Genomic DNA, 14,755 nt, shown 5'->3' with positions numbered 1-14,755 from the left:
CACTTCACCTCGGACATCTGAAGCCAATATGGTCAAGGCAGTCTGTGATGCCAGCTTTGTTGACATCCCCTGTGTGGCACACAAGTTCCACCTCATAGTCAGGGATGCCTTGGAGCGGGACAGGGCTTCCAATGATGGTGCTGTCACTACCACAACCAACCAGCTCATTTCAAAATGCAGGAAGGTTGTAAGCTATTTCCACTGGAGCATCAAGGGGGCCAAGATGCTGTGGGAGAAACAGGCAGAGCTGAGCATCCCACAGCACAAAATCATGCAGGATGTGGAGACTCAGTGGAACTCCACATACCTGATGCTGGAAAGTCTGGTTGAGCAACAGAAGGCCACCCATGAGATGGCCTTTCTTGGGGAGATTGGGATCAGTAGCCCCCTTAACAAAACTGAGTGGGATACCATCTCCCAGATCTTCAAGCACCCACTTTGAACGCCTTCAAGATACATTTGGATGCTTATCTTGCTGGGATCCTATGATCCCTGCTGACTTCCTGCCCCTGGGGCAGGGGGCTGGACTCGATGATCCTCCAGGGTCCCTTCTAGCCAAAATGTCTATGAAATATATGAAATCTTGGTGGTCCTCAAGCCATTTCTTGAGGCCATCGAGACCCTCAGCACTGGTGATGCCCTCCTTAGCCAGGTGATCACCATAGTGAAGGAGCTTGAAAATCAAATGGAGAAGTTCCAGGGGATTGATGTTCCTGGTTAAGGCAAGCCGCTTTCACCAGAGGTACAGGAACCAGTGAAGCAGCTGAAGGAGAGTGCCAAAAAATGGTTGGATCCATTGCAGTCCAGTATGGTCCATGTGCTAGCTAGCATGTGTGACTTGCGGGTGAAGGGGAGCATCTGCAGCCACAAAACCCTCTATCACTGGACAGAGGTGCTGGTAAACAGGGTCAGAGAAGCAGAAGGGCAGAGGCAAGGGGACATAGAAGAGGGGTATCCACTGTCCTATGCCAGCACTCCAAGCATGAGCCAATCTTCTCCACCGCAGATACTGCCAATGTGGGTCAAGAGCATGGCTTTAAAGGTGGGGTCCAGAGGCATCAGACCTCACCATCTGGCAGGTAACACAGAGACCTTCATGGCTACTTATCTCACCAAGCACATAAAGCCACTACAATGCAACCCCTTGGTCTATTGGGTAACCTGCAACCAGATGTAGCAGGATCTGGCCATGGTTGCCTGGGAACAACTTTCCTGTCCACTGACCAGTGTTCCAAGTGAAAGGGTGTTCAACATTGCTGGAGATGTTGTGATACCCCACCACACTTTCCTTGGATCCTGGTTTGGTGGAGCAACTAGTGTTGCTCAAGGTGATGTTTCCACTGCTGGGGTTCCACAAGCCCAACCTGCAGATGGAGTGAGTGTCACCCTCCTCACTCTGCACCTATTTGATTTTTTTATTTTCCTTGACAACCATTTAATACGCCACTCTCAGAGCTAGAGGTGGCAGTTTTTCACCAGCCAGCAGGGGAAGAACATCTGCCTGCTGAGCTCCAGGATGAACTTGGAGGTATGAGCTGGGGCTATAGAGAAGGAGGAGGCCCCAGGTCCTGGCCATGACTTAAAACTGCACCCTGCCAGGGTAGGGAGGCCTGGTGGAACTGCTGGTGGCACGGCAGCCCCAGGAAATGCCAGAACTGCTAATTTCCCTGGTGAAAGGTCGGTAGGGGGCACTTGAAAACCTCCAGCCACCACATGCATGTACAGCCCTGGCTGGGGAAAGCCTAGACCTGTAAAATCTTTGTGAGGCCTGAGGCTGACTGGTTGCAGTGGAGTTGTGAGGTTCCAGGTGAGCTTAGCTACCTGGGTTGCCATCTGCGAGGCATGGGCCGCAGTGTAGGGAAGGTATGGAGCGGCGGAATGTATGTCACCCCTAGACATCAGGGACCTAAATGGGCAGTCTCTCACCTGGGTAACATCTGAATCAGTTTTCCATCAAGGTGTGGCAGGAGAAAGAGGGGCGGGTGGTTGGCCCAGAAACAGGTGGTCAGGCGAAGATCTAACCAGCACTAGGAAGGCCCCCTGTTACAGGCTGGCATCCCTGCTGCATTCACCCCACTCTGCCTTAACACACACAAGACAGACAAGGTTCTTTGGGTCAATCTTTTCTTAGACCAACTGAGTAGTTGGAGAAATATGTCTTGGTAAGCTTTTGGGTTTAAAAGCCCTTTGTCAGGCTGAGGAAGCATCTGCAGTTTGTGTGTGTGCTCTTCCTGGACAGAATGAATAGTAAAGAAGACAGAGGCTGGGCTGCAGGCAAGAAAGCCAGTCAGTGAAAATCCAGATTGAGGTGTCAGGGTGTGAGATACAGGCTGGGGGGTGGGGGAGGGGAAAGGGGGATGTAGCAGCCAGGTAAATGTGGAGAGGTACCTGGGGAGTCAGACGTCAGGCAGGTTATAGTGTATTATAAATCTTATGTCTATACTGAGTCCATGATTTTTTATATCCAGTAGATTTATGAAGTGAAGTTTGTAGGCTGGTCTACAAAAGGAGTTTTGTAGGATCTCTTTGAGGATCAGGACTCAGAGACTGGAGAGAGTGGTTTCCTTGTGAGAAATGTGTCCCCACTGGTAATTGGGTGTTCTTGTCTTTAATAGATGTCTGGTGTGCATTAATTCTGATGCGCAGTTGTTGTTTGGTCTTTCCTATGTATTTTCCATCAGGGCATTTGGTGCACTGGATGAGATATATAACATTTCTGGAGGTACAGCTGTAAGATCCAGGAATGGTGATGGTTCTGTTGTGGGGTGTAGGTATTGTGGGGATATTGTAGATATGTTGGCAGGTTTTGCATTTCTTATCATGGCATGATCTAGATCCATCTGGTGTGTTTTGGGCTCTGGAAAATTTGCTTCTGGTGATGAGGTTAGTGAGGTTTGGTGCTTGTTTGAATTTACAGGCCTCTGGCTTCTTTACTATTCATTCCATTCAGGAAGAGCACACACACAAACTGCAGGTGATTCCTTAGCCTGATGAAGGGTTTTTAAACCCCAAAGCTTGCCAAGATATATTTCTCCAACTATTTAGTTTGTCTAATAAAAGATATCACATATACTCAAAGAACCTTGCCTGCCTGTTCCTTAGACCAATACAGCTACAACCAGAAACCCAGTTAACACACATGCACAACACGAGTTTTGCTTTCAACAGTTTGAGGTGCATTTTCACAGAAGCCCTTGCACTTCTGTCTTTGAAACCTGGCAGACTTCATGCCCTCAGAAGGGGCTACTATCTCTGCTGCTTTCATTCTGCTCTGTCTTAACATACACACGACAAGAGTTTTGCTTTCAGCAGTTTGAGATGCACTTTTACAGAAACCCGTGCACCTATCTCCTTGAATCTTGGCAGGCTTCATGCCCTCAGAAAGGCCTACCATCCCTGCTGTTTTCATCCAATTCTGCAAAAAAAAAATTACAAAGTTATATGTATTTTAGTGATTCCCTGTTATAGTCTATGGCCAAATCACTGAATCACAATGAATCAGTGCCAAATCTTTCGAATACGATTTGGCCAAATAGACCTGGGACAGTGATCCGAATCACCAAATTGAATTACTGTCCCCCAAACTGGCTGAAAGCAAATCTGAATTGAATACTGGCCACTTTACACAGGCCTACTGAGCAGCCCTGATATGCCAGTATCCTGCGCCTGCTCCTCACTCCCAACCCACCCCGACCCAACCCAACCCAAACACCAGTGCCCAGGGCCAACACTTCCATTTGCACCCCTCTTGTCTGTGGCCAATTGCTGAGAAGGGGCGGTCCCCCAGTGGCCCATCACTGAGCCTGGAAATGTCAGCAGGGGACTGAGCAAAGTGATGCACCTGGGGAGGAACAGCTGGCACCATACCTACAGGTTGGGGAACTCCCTTCTTGTCAGTACAGAGGTGGAAAAGGATCTTGGAGTCATCATTGACTCCCAGATGAACATGGGCCGGCAGTGTGGGGAGGCAGTCAGGAAGGCGAACCGTACCTTGTCAAGCATCCACAGATGCATCTCGAGCAGGTCCAAAGAGGTGATACTCCCCCTCTATGTGGCACTGGTCAGGCTGCAGCTGGAGTACTGCGTCCAGTTCTGGGTGCCACGCTTCAAGAGGGATGTGGACAACATGGAGAGGGTCCAGAGGAGGGCCACTCACATGATCGGGGGCAGCAGGGCAGGCCCTATGAGGAGAAGCTACGGGACCTGAACCTGTTCAGCCTCCACAAGAGAAGGCTGAGGGGGGATCTAGTGGCCTGTTACAAACTAGTCAGGGGGGATCAGCAGGTGCTGGGGAAGTCCCTGTTCCCCCAAGCACTGCCAGGAGTGACCAGGAATAACAGTCACAAGCTGGCAGAGGGTAGATTTAGGCTAAATATCAGGAGGCGCTACTTCACCGTCAAGGCGGCTAAGACCTGGAACCAACTTGCAAGAGAAGTGGTGCTGGCCCCTACCCTGGGAGTCTTTAAGAGGAGGTTAGATGAACACCTTGCTGGGGTCGTTTGACCCCAGTACTCTTTCCTCCCATGGCAGAGGGTCAGACTAGATGATCTACTCAGGTCTCTTCTGACCCTAGAAACTGTGAAACTATGAGTCCCCCTGGAGGGCCCAGCCAGCAGCCCCCCCGCCCAGGTTGGCATGCCCCTCCCAACCCCCATTGTTGCTAAGCTACTGCATGGATCCCATCCAGCATCTGGTCACTGTCATACCACTCACCTCCTAGCTAATGTTGAGAGTTGTCTATGTGTGTGTGTCTCCAATTTAACTGGAACAAAGGCAGACAGAACAGTGTCCACTTTGGGTTTTTTGGAAGTAAGCAACAAGTCAACTAGTAATGTCCCTCCAATTCTTCCTTACAAATGCTTTGTAAAAAGCTGCTTAAGAAGAGCTTGAACTAATGAGACAAAGGCTTTGTTTTCTTGATGGGCTGATAAGCTTTGTGTTTTGATAAATTTTCTGATGGCTTCTGGTTTGCTGTCAGTGTTCAACGGGGAACAGAGAGAGGTAAGGAATCATCTGGTTTGCAATGAATGCAGTGCCTATCAGTTTGCTGCAGAAAGTATGAAGAAGCAGGGAGAAGGAGATTGAAAAGCTTAATATCATCAGCAGATGCATGCAGTCCACAGAAGCTGTCTTTCCTCCCACAGTCACCCTTTGCCTCAGAGTGCTAGGGGCTGGGGGCTGGCAACATTCCCCACCCCTTGAGCAGTGAGCTGGGGAGGGGAAGCCTCATGAGGGCTCCTTCTCCCCCACTCCCTCGCCTCCACTCCCAGCATACCCTGGCTGAGGACTTAAACCCTTTATAGACCTGGTCTGTGACTGGTAAACAGTCTACACTTATAACTCTACAGAAATTCCATGTACATAAATTGATCTAAAAATTGTGGAGCCCAGTTTAAGATAAACCTGAATCTATGTAGTATCAAAATTACTCAGTTTAGGTCAAACTGGTGCATGGAAGTGTCTTGCATAGCCCTGGTGCTGGAAAAACCCAGGCCTGGGACTGCTCTTTTCATTGCTGCCCCCCACACACTGGGTTATTTTTTGCCTTCCCCACCCCTTGCCCCCCACCCCACCAGCTCTTTCAACCCCCACAAACTGCTCAGGGTTCAGCAACCTTTATCAGCATTTGCCTCTGCTGGAGCTGAGCAAGTAAGGGGTGGGAGGAATGGGGGTATAGGTTTACTGGATGGGGATACCCACTCCACCCATGGGTTGCAGCTGCCCCCCACCTCTGGGTCACACTTCCCCCCCTACCAATAGATTGTGTCTACTCCCTCACCCCACCTATGGGTTGCACTGGCTCCACCCCCCCACCTGCAGGCTGTACCTGCCCTGCCCACCCTTATTGGTCATGCCTCTCCCCATTTGCTGGCAGACCTCCAACCTCCCACTAGCCTCCCCCATCTTGACTTACCTGATATTGGGCAGCCATTTTGAATTGATCTAATCTCCCCCTAATGCCCTCAAATTTTTCTACTTAGCCCACATGTCCAAGTTACACAGCAAGGCAGAATGGACATACTAAGGATTGGTGAGCCATTTGTTTGCAGATCACTGCAGGCCAGAGGCTCCTCTCACTTGCAGTGATGCAAATCCATTTGGCCAGATCCTGTCCACTGTTGCTAAAATGGAGTCCAGACTAGCAGCACATCTCTAGAAATGCAGTCCATGATTTTTAGTGGCACATCTACAGAAATGTACCATTGTATGTGATGCCTTTGGCCTTAAATAGTCACTGGTCATGTCTACATGAGTGGCAGACTACACAGTTGTTACTGCATAGTCATTCAGGACTTGAAGAAGCAAGTACCATCACTGCACATTTTTTTTCTGATGCTGCTGCTCAGTATTGTCACCACATGTTTAGTGCCTAACAATGCTACTGCATAGTAGTAACAAGCTGTGGTGCAGTAGCTTGTTATTACTGTGCCGTAGCGTCTCATGTAGATGCATCAAGACTCTTAGAAACAGGGACCATCATGTAGGACCCCTTCTTCCTCTATTTCCTTTTAGCCCAAAGACTCTTCCCCTCTTAGACATCCAGTAGTCCAGCTTCTGGGGTTGGGGCATGGGATGGAAGGTACTCAAAATCTTGCCCCATAACTCTGGGGATTTGGACACTTAGCTGGGATATAAGAAGTGTGGGTCCAAATGTCCTGAGACTAAGGGGGCCTAAAACCCGGTGCTCATTATCCTGGGTGAGTTCTCTAATAGCTATGTTATTTTAGGAGGAGAAGTAACATCTTTGGTAGGTTAATGCAAATGTGGCCTCATAGTCACAGGCCTGCTAAGATGCATATGCATCAGACAGTGAGGAGAAAGTAGTATTCTGACCAGACAGAGATTAAAATTTTCCACTGAAGGATCCATGCCTCTCTTGGGTAAACAGCAATCTGTTTCAGAGCTGTCTAAGTGCTGCCCACTGAAACAGGAGAGATGCATGGCTCTGTGGAAAAGTAGATTGCCTGAATCACACCCCCCGCCGCGCCAGATGGACCTTCACTTTGAGAGGATTCTTCAAGCATGTACGACCCTACTCTACTCGAAGAGGACCCCCGCGATGAGACTCTATATGGACTGAGACACTTCCCTCGAACCACTCCTTCCACCATTGTGGACCATTGTAACGGGTTTGTGTGTATCTATCTCCTTTCTCTCTCAGCGTTGCACCCCTGGGCTTAGTTGGCTAACACTGGATCTCCTGTAACCTAGTTGCATTCCCCTCCTCACCCCCATCCCTCTATTGTTAGTCCCTTGCTCGGGTGATCTGTATTTCCCTACTGGGTTTGTCATCTTTTTTTTTGGATTCCCAATCTTAAACATTTACTAATAAAAATCAATCTGTTCTTCTAGGCCATATAAGTTTGCTGGCAGCTATGCAGTTGACATTTAGTGGGTGAACCAGAATTCATCCTACTGCATGCTAAAAGTTGGCAGACTCAGACAAACTAGTGGAGGTATGAAGCTGCATGTTCTTTCTCTAACTTCCAGTAATTTTAGTCTAGCATGCACCTTAGTAAAAATCATTCAGACTATCAACCAAAGAGAACAAGTAATTTACACTTCTTAGTTTTAATGAAAATTACAACACACTCATTTATTTTGCAAAAAACTGAAAGAACAATTATTCCTTGCATCAGTCAGTTCTATATAAAATACTTTATGTATAAATATTTACACAGCTGGCGGGTACTGTGGTAATGTATCATTATGATTTCTTATACCTTTGTGGCTTTGAGCAAGTCTCTCAAATTCTCTTAATCAATTTCCTCATCTGTTTGTATGACTTTTTAGGATTACTCAATAAAGTCTGCTAAATTTAGTAACTTATTTTAGTATTGCATTGAACAACTGCTCATCAGCATACCTGATATTTTGGGACTGTATTTTCAAATGGGCCCCAAACCAGCTTCCATTATATATTTATAGAGCTAAGCATATACTGATAAATACTCAATTGCTCCCGGCATGCAGAAATTGGGACCAGTATGCACAATTCTGGTTTATAATGTTCACATACAAAGTCACTAGAATGTAGGATGAGAAACTAAAGGGCTCATTTTATATACTGCAGATACCTGGGAATGAAATTATATGCCGCATCTCAGAGAGGCAGAGAAGACAGGCAGGTTCCAGAATGATTCTAGATTGCTCTGTTAGCCAAAAAGGACACTTCTATAGTTTAAGTAGCCTGAGCAGAGGCCAGGTGACATCTCTGAGTTTTTCAAAACTGCCTATAAGTGTTTTCCAGAATTGCTACAGTATTATTGGCCTACAACAATCAAATACAGGCAGTCCTCGACTTACAATGTTTTGAGTTACAACGTTTTGCACTTACAACATTTATAAATTGATGCCCTGTTTCAACTTTATGATGTCAGTTTTGACTTACAACACTTGATCCGATACGATGCCACACCAGTGAACAAGTTCGCTGCGTTGCTCAACTCCCTGGAGAACATTTGTCCAAACTTCCTTGGACACTTTCTTTAAGAAAGCAGACAAGTCTCCAGAGAAACCTGCAGCCAAGACTCCTGAGAAGACTCCAGCCAATAACTCTTCAAAAAGTCCAACCGAGAGCCTTTCAAAAAGTCCAGGAAAGCCAACTCAAAGAAGTTCTTCCAAATCAATATGATTACTATTTACAATATAAATACATTAATGTAGCTCTATTATTTATCTATAATTGATTGAGTACAAATTTATGGGGTATTTTTGGTGGAAATAGGGTATCAGGCCTTGATTCAGGAACCAATCCCCCATTTATAACATTGTTTCTTATGAGAAAATTGGTTCCAAGTTACAACATTTCGACTTAAGATGCAGTTTTCAAGAACCAATTGTGTCGTAAGTCTGAGGATTGCCTGTATTAGCATGGTCCAACATCAGAACTTCTAAAAGAGTCTTCCTAGTATAGCTGTAGGCAGCCTTGCACAATATATGTACTGGAAAAAAACTTTTGCTGACCGGAGCAGGTTCATAGTACTTCAGGGGACAGGATAAGATTTTAAAAAGGAGCATCTGGAGAAATGGTCAGAAATAAATAGAATGCCATTCAAAAGGAAATTCAAAGTACTACAGTCAGCTTCACAAATATATGGTGAATGGTTGGCCAGGCAGCAGTTATGCAGAAAAGGACATATCACAAACTGCACACGAACAATGTCATGCTATTAAGAAAAAGCAACTACCACACTGGGATGTATAAACAGGAGTGACGTAAGTAAGATACAGAAAGTAATTCTTCTACTGGTAAGGCCTCAACTGGAGTGTTTAGTTCAAGTTTGGGCACTATATTTCAACAAAGATGTGGACCAGATGGAGAGATTTCAGAAGAGAGGAAATGAAATGATCAGAGGTTTAGAAGACTTGACCTATGAGGAAAAATTGAATGAATTGGGTTTTAGTTTGGAAATGAGAAGACTGAGCACAGATAGTCGTCTTCAATAGGCCTGTGTGAAGTGGCTAGTATTTGCTTTGGATTCAGATTCGGCCGATTTGGGGGACAGTGATTCGATTCAGTGATTTGAATCAGTGTCCCTAATCGATTCCGCTGAATCTGATTCAGAGATTCAGCTGCTGCCGAATCAGATGAATTTCCGAATTGGTCCCATCCCTTGCCCCCTCTCAATGGCTGCCCCACCTGGCCCCAGCTCCTGGCTCTTTGGAGAAAAAGCCCCCATTCACTGGTTCCTGCCCCTCACTGCTGCACACCATGTGGGCTAGTTCTGTCATGACCCCCCTGACCCTTGCCCATTCTTCCAACCCCAGCCCCATGGCTGCCCTGCCCACTCCAGCTCCCAGCCCTTTGTAAAACAACCAAATAAAAAACCCTGGACTCATTGACTCCTGCCTGGTGGGAGGGTGTGTGTGTGTGCAATCCCTACTGCCCCCCACTCCCTCATGCTACATGGGGGGGCTCTTCCACAATCCCCTTGAAGATCCAAGGCCTCTGCAGCAGCTGGTGAGTGTGGGGTTTGGGGTTTTTTTGTTGGGGGATGCTCAGGGGAGCTGGGGTAGCAGGCAGGGGATGGAGCCTGGTAGGGGTCCCCCAATGGTCCCTTCCCCCTTCCTCCAGCCCCCCTCTTCTATCCCCTACTTACCAGCATGGAGTCCAGATCCAGCTCCCTGCTGCTGTGAGGAGGGACTGCCCGAATTGCTGAAGCTCTCCAAATCCTTTCTAAATTGATTTGGAGAGCTTCAAATTGATTTAGACCTTTTAATTAGCCCCTGATTTGATACAGATTTGCAGATTCAGCCACCAAATTAGGCCGAATCAAATCAGCACCCGAAGCTTCTCACCACCTAGTCTTCAAATATGTAAGGGTTACTGCAAAGAGGAACTATGTTCCATCTGTCTCCTGGAGACAGGACAAAAAGAAATGGAATTAAATTGCAACAAGGAAATTTTAGGTTAGACACCACAAAAGACTTTATAACTATAAGGCTAGTTCAGCAAGGGAGTAGACTACCTGGAGAGGCTGTCAAATCTCTATCACAGGAAGTTTTTAACAGCAGACTGTCAGGCATGGTTTAGGTGTACTTGAGTTTATGTTGACACAGGGGAGCAAACTAAGTATTAATGTCCCTTCCAGTCCTTTTTAATATGCTTTTGTTAGTGGTGAACAGACAGCTTCATGTAGCGGGGGAAATGAAAGTTGAGTCATCTTATGCTCATAGTGTTTAAACAAGCCTTTTTTGCTTAATTAGGTAACTATTGTAGGCTGCAGGAAATTCCAGAATTTGCTGCTGTAAATCTATAGACTGTATCATGATTGTTTATTGTTCATATTCATGCAATATACAAATCTCCCAGGGTTGCTTCTTGCTAACTTTCTTCCTTTTTGTATTCTTGTAACAAGGTATTTCACAGAACTCACAGATTTCGTTGAAATCTGACAGGTCTGACTGTACCATGAGCACTTCTGCTGTGGCTTCAAATTTGAGATCTCTGGGCTATCAATCAGGTGCGTCAGTACCCCAGCCTACACTTGCTAACTGAATAGTTGTGTCATTTCTGTAAATAATCTCTTGCACAAAGCAACACAAAATAAGATATAGTCTGTAGGATGAACAAATTTGTTCAGACATCCCTTCTGCCACTAATAAAAGCTGGGCTGATGACAGGTGCGAAAGCATAGACATAAGTAGTGCCATTCCCTGTACCTTTCTGTCTCATTTGACATGGTAGAGACATTTCTAGCAAAGCACTGTAGTTTTTCCTTCACATTTTTAGGGGCGTCTCTGCTGATACCAGCAGGAGGAGTCTGTTCATATCAGTTACAGTTGTAGTTCTCTCATTGGAGCACCTGGCCATTGAACAATTTATTTCACATGGGTCACTAAAGGCTGGTCAGAAAGGATTTCTTATTTAATTTAATTTAGAATTAATTCTATCTATGGACAGACTTACAAAATTCATGTGATCAGGACTTTCTAAGATGAGACTGCTACACTTTCCAATACTGTAGTAACGTATTTATTTTAATAGTTTTCTGTGCTAAGCTATAACATTCACCCTGCAAAATGTTCTTCTCAGGGGAAACATTCAGTTCTTCTTGGAAAACATTCAGTTTCTTCCACCTTCACTTGTGATCTGTCTCAGCGTTTGTTTAGCAACCAATCCAGGAACTGGCTTTCACAATATTAACCACATCTTCCTTCTCTCTGTCATATTTATAAGCTTTAGGGCCAGAAAAGAAGTAAATGAATCCTTAAAAAAAAGGAAATATTGGTTATAGAAACTAACTTTTTGTAACTTCTCTTTTGTAATACAATACTGTACATGTATTAATAGATGTGTATCAGGCTGTTTAATTCACTTTTTGACAGTTGTTTGACTTTCAGGGTATATGAGTAGGAGATTACAGAAGCACTTAAAAACCAACTATTTATGGGGATTCTCTTTTTTTTTAAAGCAGCCACTGTGACATGTTGATGTGTGACTAATGGCATCTTTAGACCTTGAGGTTTCTAAAATGACAGACTCAAAATCAAGCAGTGTTTTTATTGGTTATTTCTATAAGTCCAGAAGATCCACCAGGATTGGGCCCTGAAGGATAGGGACAGACAGTACACATAAACTGGTTTAAGTGATCAGAAATGGATTTAAACCTGTAACAGAACAGATGTTTAGTACACGTAAACCAGTTTAAAAATGGCTGAAACCGGTTTGAGATAAACCTGGTTGAATGTAGTATCAGACTTAACTGATTTGGCTGAAACCGCTTTATGCTATGGCTGTCCCAGACCTCTTACTGGTTTAAGATAAACCAGACTCCCCTAGCATCCTGGCATATGCTCTGGGCTGGGTGGGGCTGTTTGATCCACAGCAGGGCTGGCCCCTCCCTTCTGCTCCCTGGTTGCAGGTCAGGCAGAGACTGCAAGTTTCTCCCTCCGCTCCTCCTCACCACTCCCTGCTAAGCAGGACTTCCACTCTTCCCCTTGCCTTGATGAGAGGTGTCTGTGTATTAGCTAGCAGACCACATGCTGGCTATGGTCTGTGCTGAGTCAACAGGTAGAATCAACCGGCAAAATCAACAGGTAGCTGGTAATGTCCCTCTGTTATTTTCTTAATGGGTTGATAAACACTGAGTTAAGGGTGATAAACACTGTGTTACCAATTCCCTGATGGGCTAATCAGAGCATCCTTCTGGGGTCTAGCCATGCCCCCCTCAGCCCAGTATTGTGGAAGGGAAGGGAGGGCTGCTCTAGTGCCCCCACCCCAGCTTCTAGCCTGAGCCACTGCAGGCATATGTGTGTATGCCTGGGATGTCTGTACAGTTAGAAAGTGATTTATTCTAGCCAGGTTAGACTAACTTGCAAAGATTGAATCAAGTCAGGCTCAGGCTTTGTGTATGTCTGTCCCTAGCCCAGGAGGGCTGAATATTTTCATGTGCCAGAGCACAAAATAGGCCAGAGCATGGAGTACATCTACATGTCAGTCCCTGCTGTGGCTGCAGTGTAGTGTGGGACACCTGACTCAGCTTTAAACTAGTAGCCAGCAGCATGTTGTTCAGAGTGAGCCAACCACTTGAGAGTTTATCCTACTGCTTGGGCAGGTTTTAAAGCGGTTACAGTGCAGCTAAACTACTATCAGTACCAAAACTAGATAGTTTAAACTTAACTGGGTATATTGGCATGGGACTGCACCAAAAGGCATTATAGTAAAACCACCAGTATATTTTGTCTCTGTTATTAGGAAGAGTTTTACAATAATCATTGTGAAAGAAACATCAGCAGACATAACTCGTAGATACAGTATCTACTATGACTCAGTAGTCAAGCAATTGACTCAGTGCTGAAGCAATTGATTGTGGCCTAGAAGGCATAATGAGATATGAGTCTGTTTGACTGGACATGGACATATAAGCGTCTTAGTAGTGCTTAGCATAAATAGCTTATTGGATGTACCTTATAGTTGTTGCTATATATTTGTTTTGTCATTGTATTGGTTGTTCTTTGCTGCTTTCAAGCTCTTTACACGAGCAAATGTCTATTAATAAATTACATGTTGATAAAAAATTATTTCATTTTCTGCTGCCAGTGGGTTACTTGTATAAGGGCCAGGAATTTGACAGTTTTACATTTGAGCACTGTTGTGCCTGCAGACCATGTCAACATAACCAAACTAGCTTGCCTGAGAAGCTGAGTAAACATTGTAATAGTTAGCCCATACTAAGGTTTGTGCTGTCATGGATGCACTTAGTACCTTAGCTAGTTTAAAACCAGTTCATCTCTGTCTAGACAAGCTGCAGTCACTGCTGTGTAACCTTACTGTTGGGACTGAGCCTGTGACTTTTAACTGTAAAGCACTGACCTTTAAATTGGGATCAAATTCCATTTGCTATGACCAGCAGTAGGATGTTGTCTTCAACATAGATCAGCTACTTTGTGCATATTGCAATTACTCTAACAATGAAGCCAAACATAAATTATAGTGTTTTGGGTTAGAATTCTACTCCTTGCACTTCTGATTTGTAGAGTTTACTTCTTCTGTGTCTGAATAGCCTCTTTTTTATTTGCATTCAAAGAATATTTAGCTTTACTTCAATTAACAAAGATACATGATATTATAAAGATAACTAAGATGTCACAGTTCTTTTACTTCCACATTTTTCTAAGAGAAAATTTAAGAGGGAACACTAAAGAATTTCAAAATATATAAAAAAACTAAATGAAAAAGCTCATTTAAACTGAATATCATATCCAAGGCTTTGTAATTAATACAATACTTTAATGGATCTTCAGAGTATCTTCAAGTTGTGCACTTTTAGATCAGTGGAAGATCTGGACATATGTTCTTTACCCCCACTGGCGTGTACCAGAATGATCTCTGAGGAGTGATTGACAGTCTTGTGTCCATTTTCTGTGTGTGTGAGTGGATCTATAGATAAATACTCACCATTCACTTCCACTGCTGCATCTATTTTGCCTGTGATTCCTGTGAACTCTTCATCAACACTCTTTGGATAATCTTTCTCCATCCTCATTTTTGCTTCATCATAACTTTAGGAGAGGAGAATATCACAGTTCATCAATAAAGGCAACTGTATGAATAGAGTAATATAACCTGTGTCTTCTCTGAAGATTAAAAATGTCCCTGGAATTGTAGGCAGACAAGGTTCTTTGGGTAAATGTGATATTTTCTATTAGACCAACTATCTAAAAGATATCACATATACCCAAATAACCTTGTCTGCCTATGTCCTTTGACCATGGGTTCCCAACCTCAGGGCGTGACCCAAATCAGGGT

The 14,755-nt window shown here is 44.8% G+C and overlaps 1 protein-coding gene across 1 annotated transcript in view; it reads right to left on the bottom strand.

Moving 5' to 3' along the window:
* Positions 1-7,563: 7,563 nt before the first annotated feature.
* Positions 7,564-14,755, bottom strand: part of MMP20 (matrix metallopeptidase 20) — a 38,276-nt gene continuing 31,084 nt past the window's right edge. The window contains exons 10-11 of the mRNA XM_090030157.1: positions 14,405-14,508; positions 7,564-11,713 (exon numbers count right to left, since the gene is read on the bottom strand). Coding sequence (XP_089886283.1) covers positions 11,613-11,713; positions 14,405-14,508 — 205 coding nt within the window. The 3' untranslated portion in view covers positions 7,564-11,612. The remainder of the gene's footprint in view (positions 11,714-14,404; positions 14,509-14,755) is intronic.

This window comes from Crocodylus siamensis, chromosome 1 (assembly GCF_052110815.1).
Source record: "Crocodylus siamensis isolate JL-2025a chromosome 1, ASM5211081v1, whole genome shotgun sequence".
Lineage (NCBI taxonomy): Eukaryota > Metazoa > Chordata > Crocodylia > Crocodylidae > Crocodylus > Crocodylus siamensis.
The sequence above is the reverse complement of the archived record's forward strand: the minus strand, read 5'-3'. Positions and strand labels throughout refer to the sequence as shown.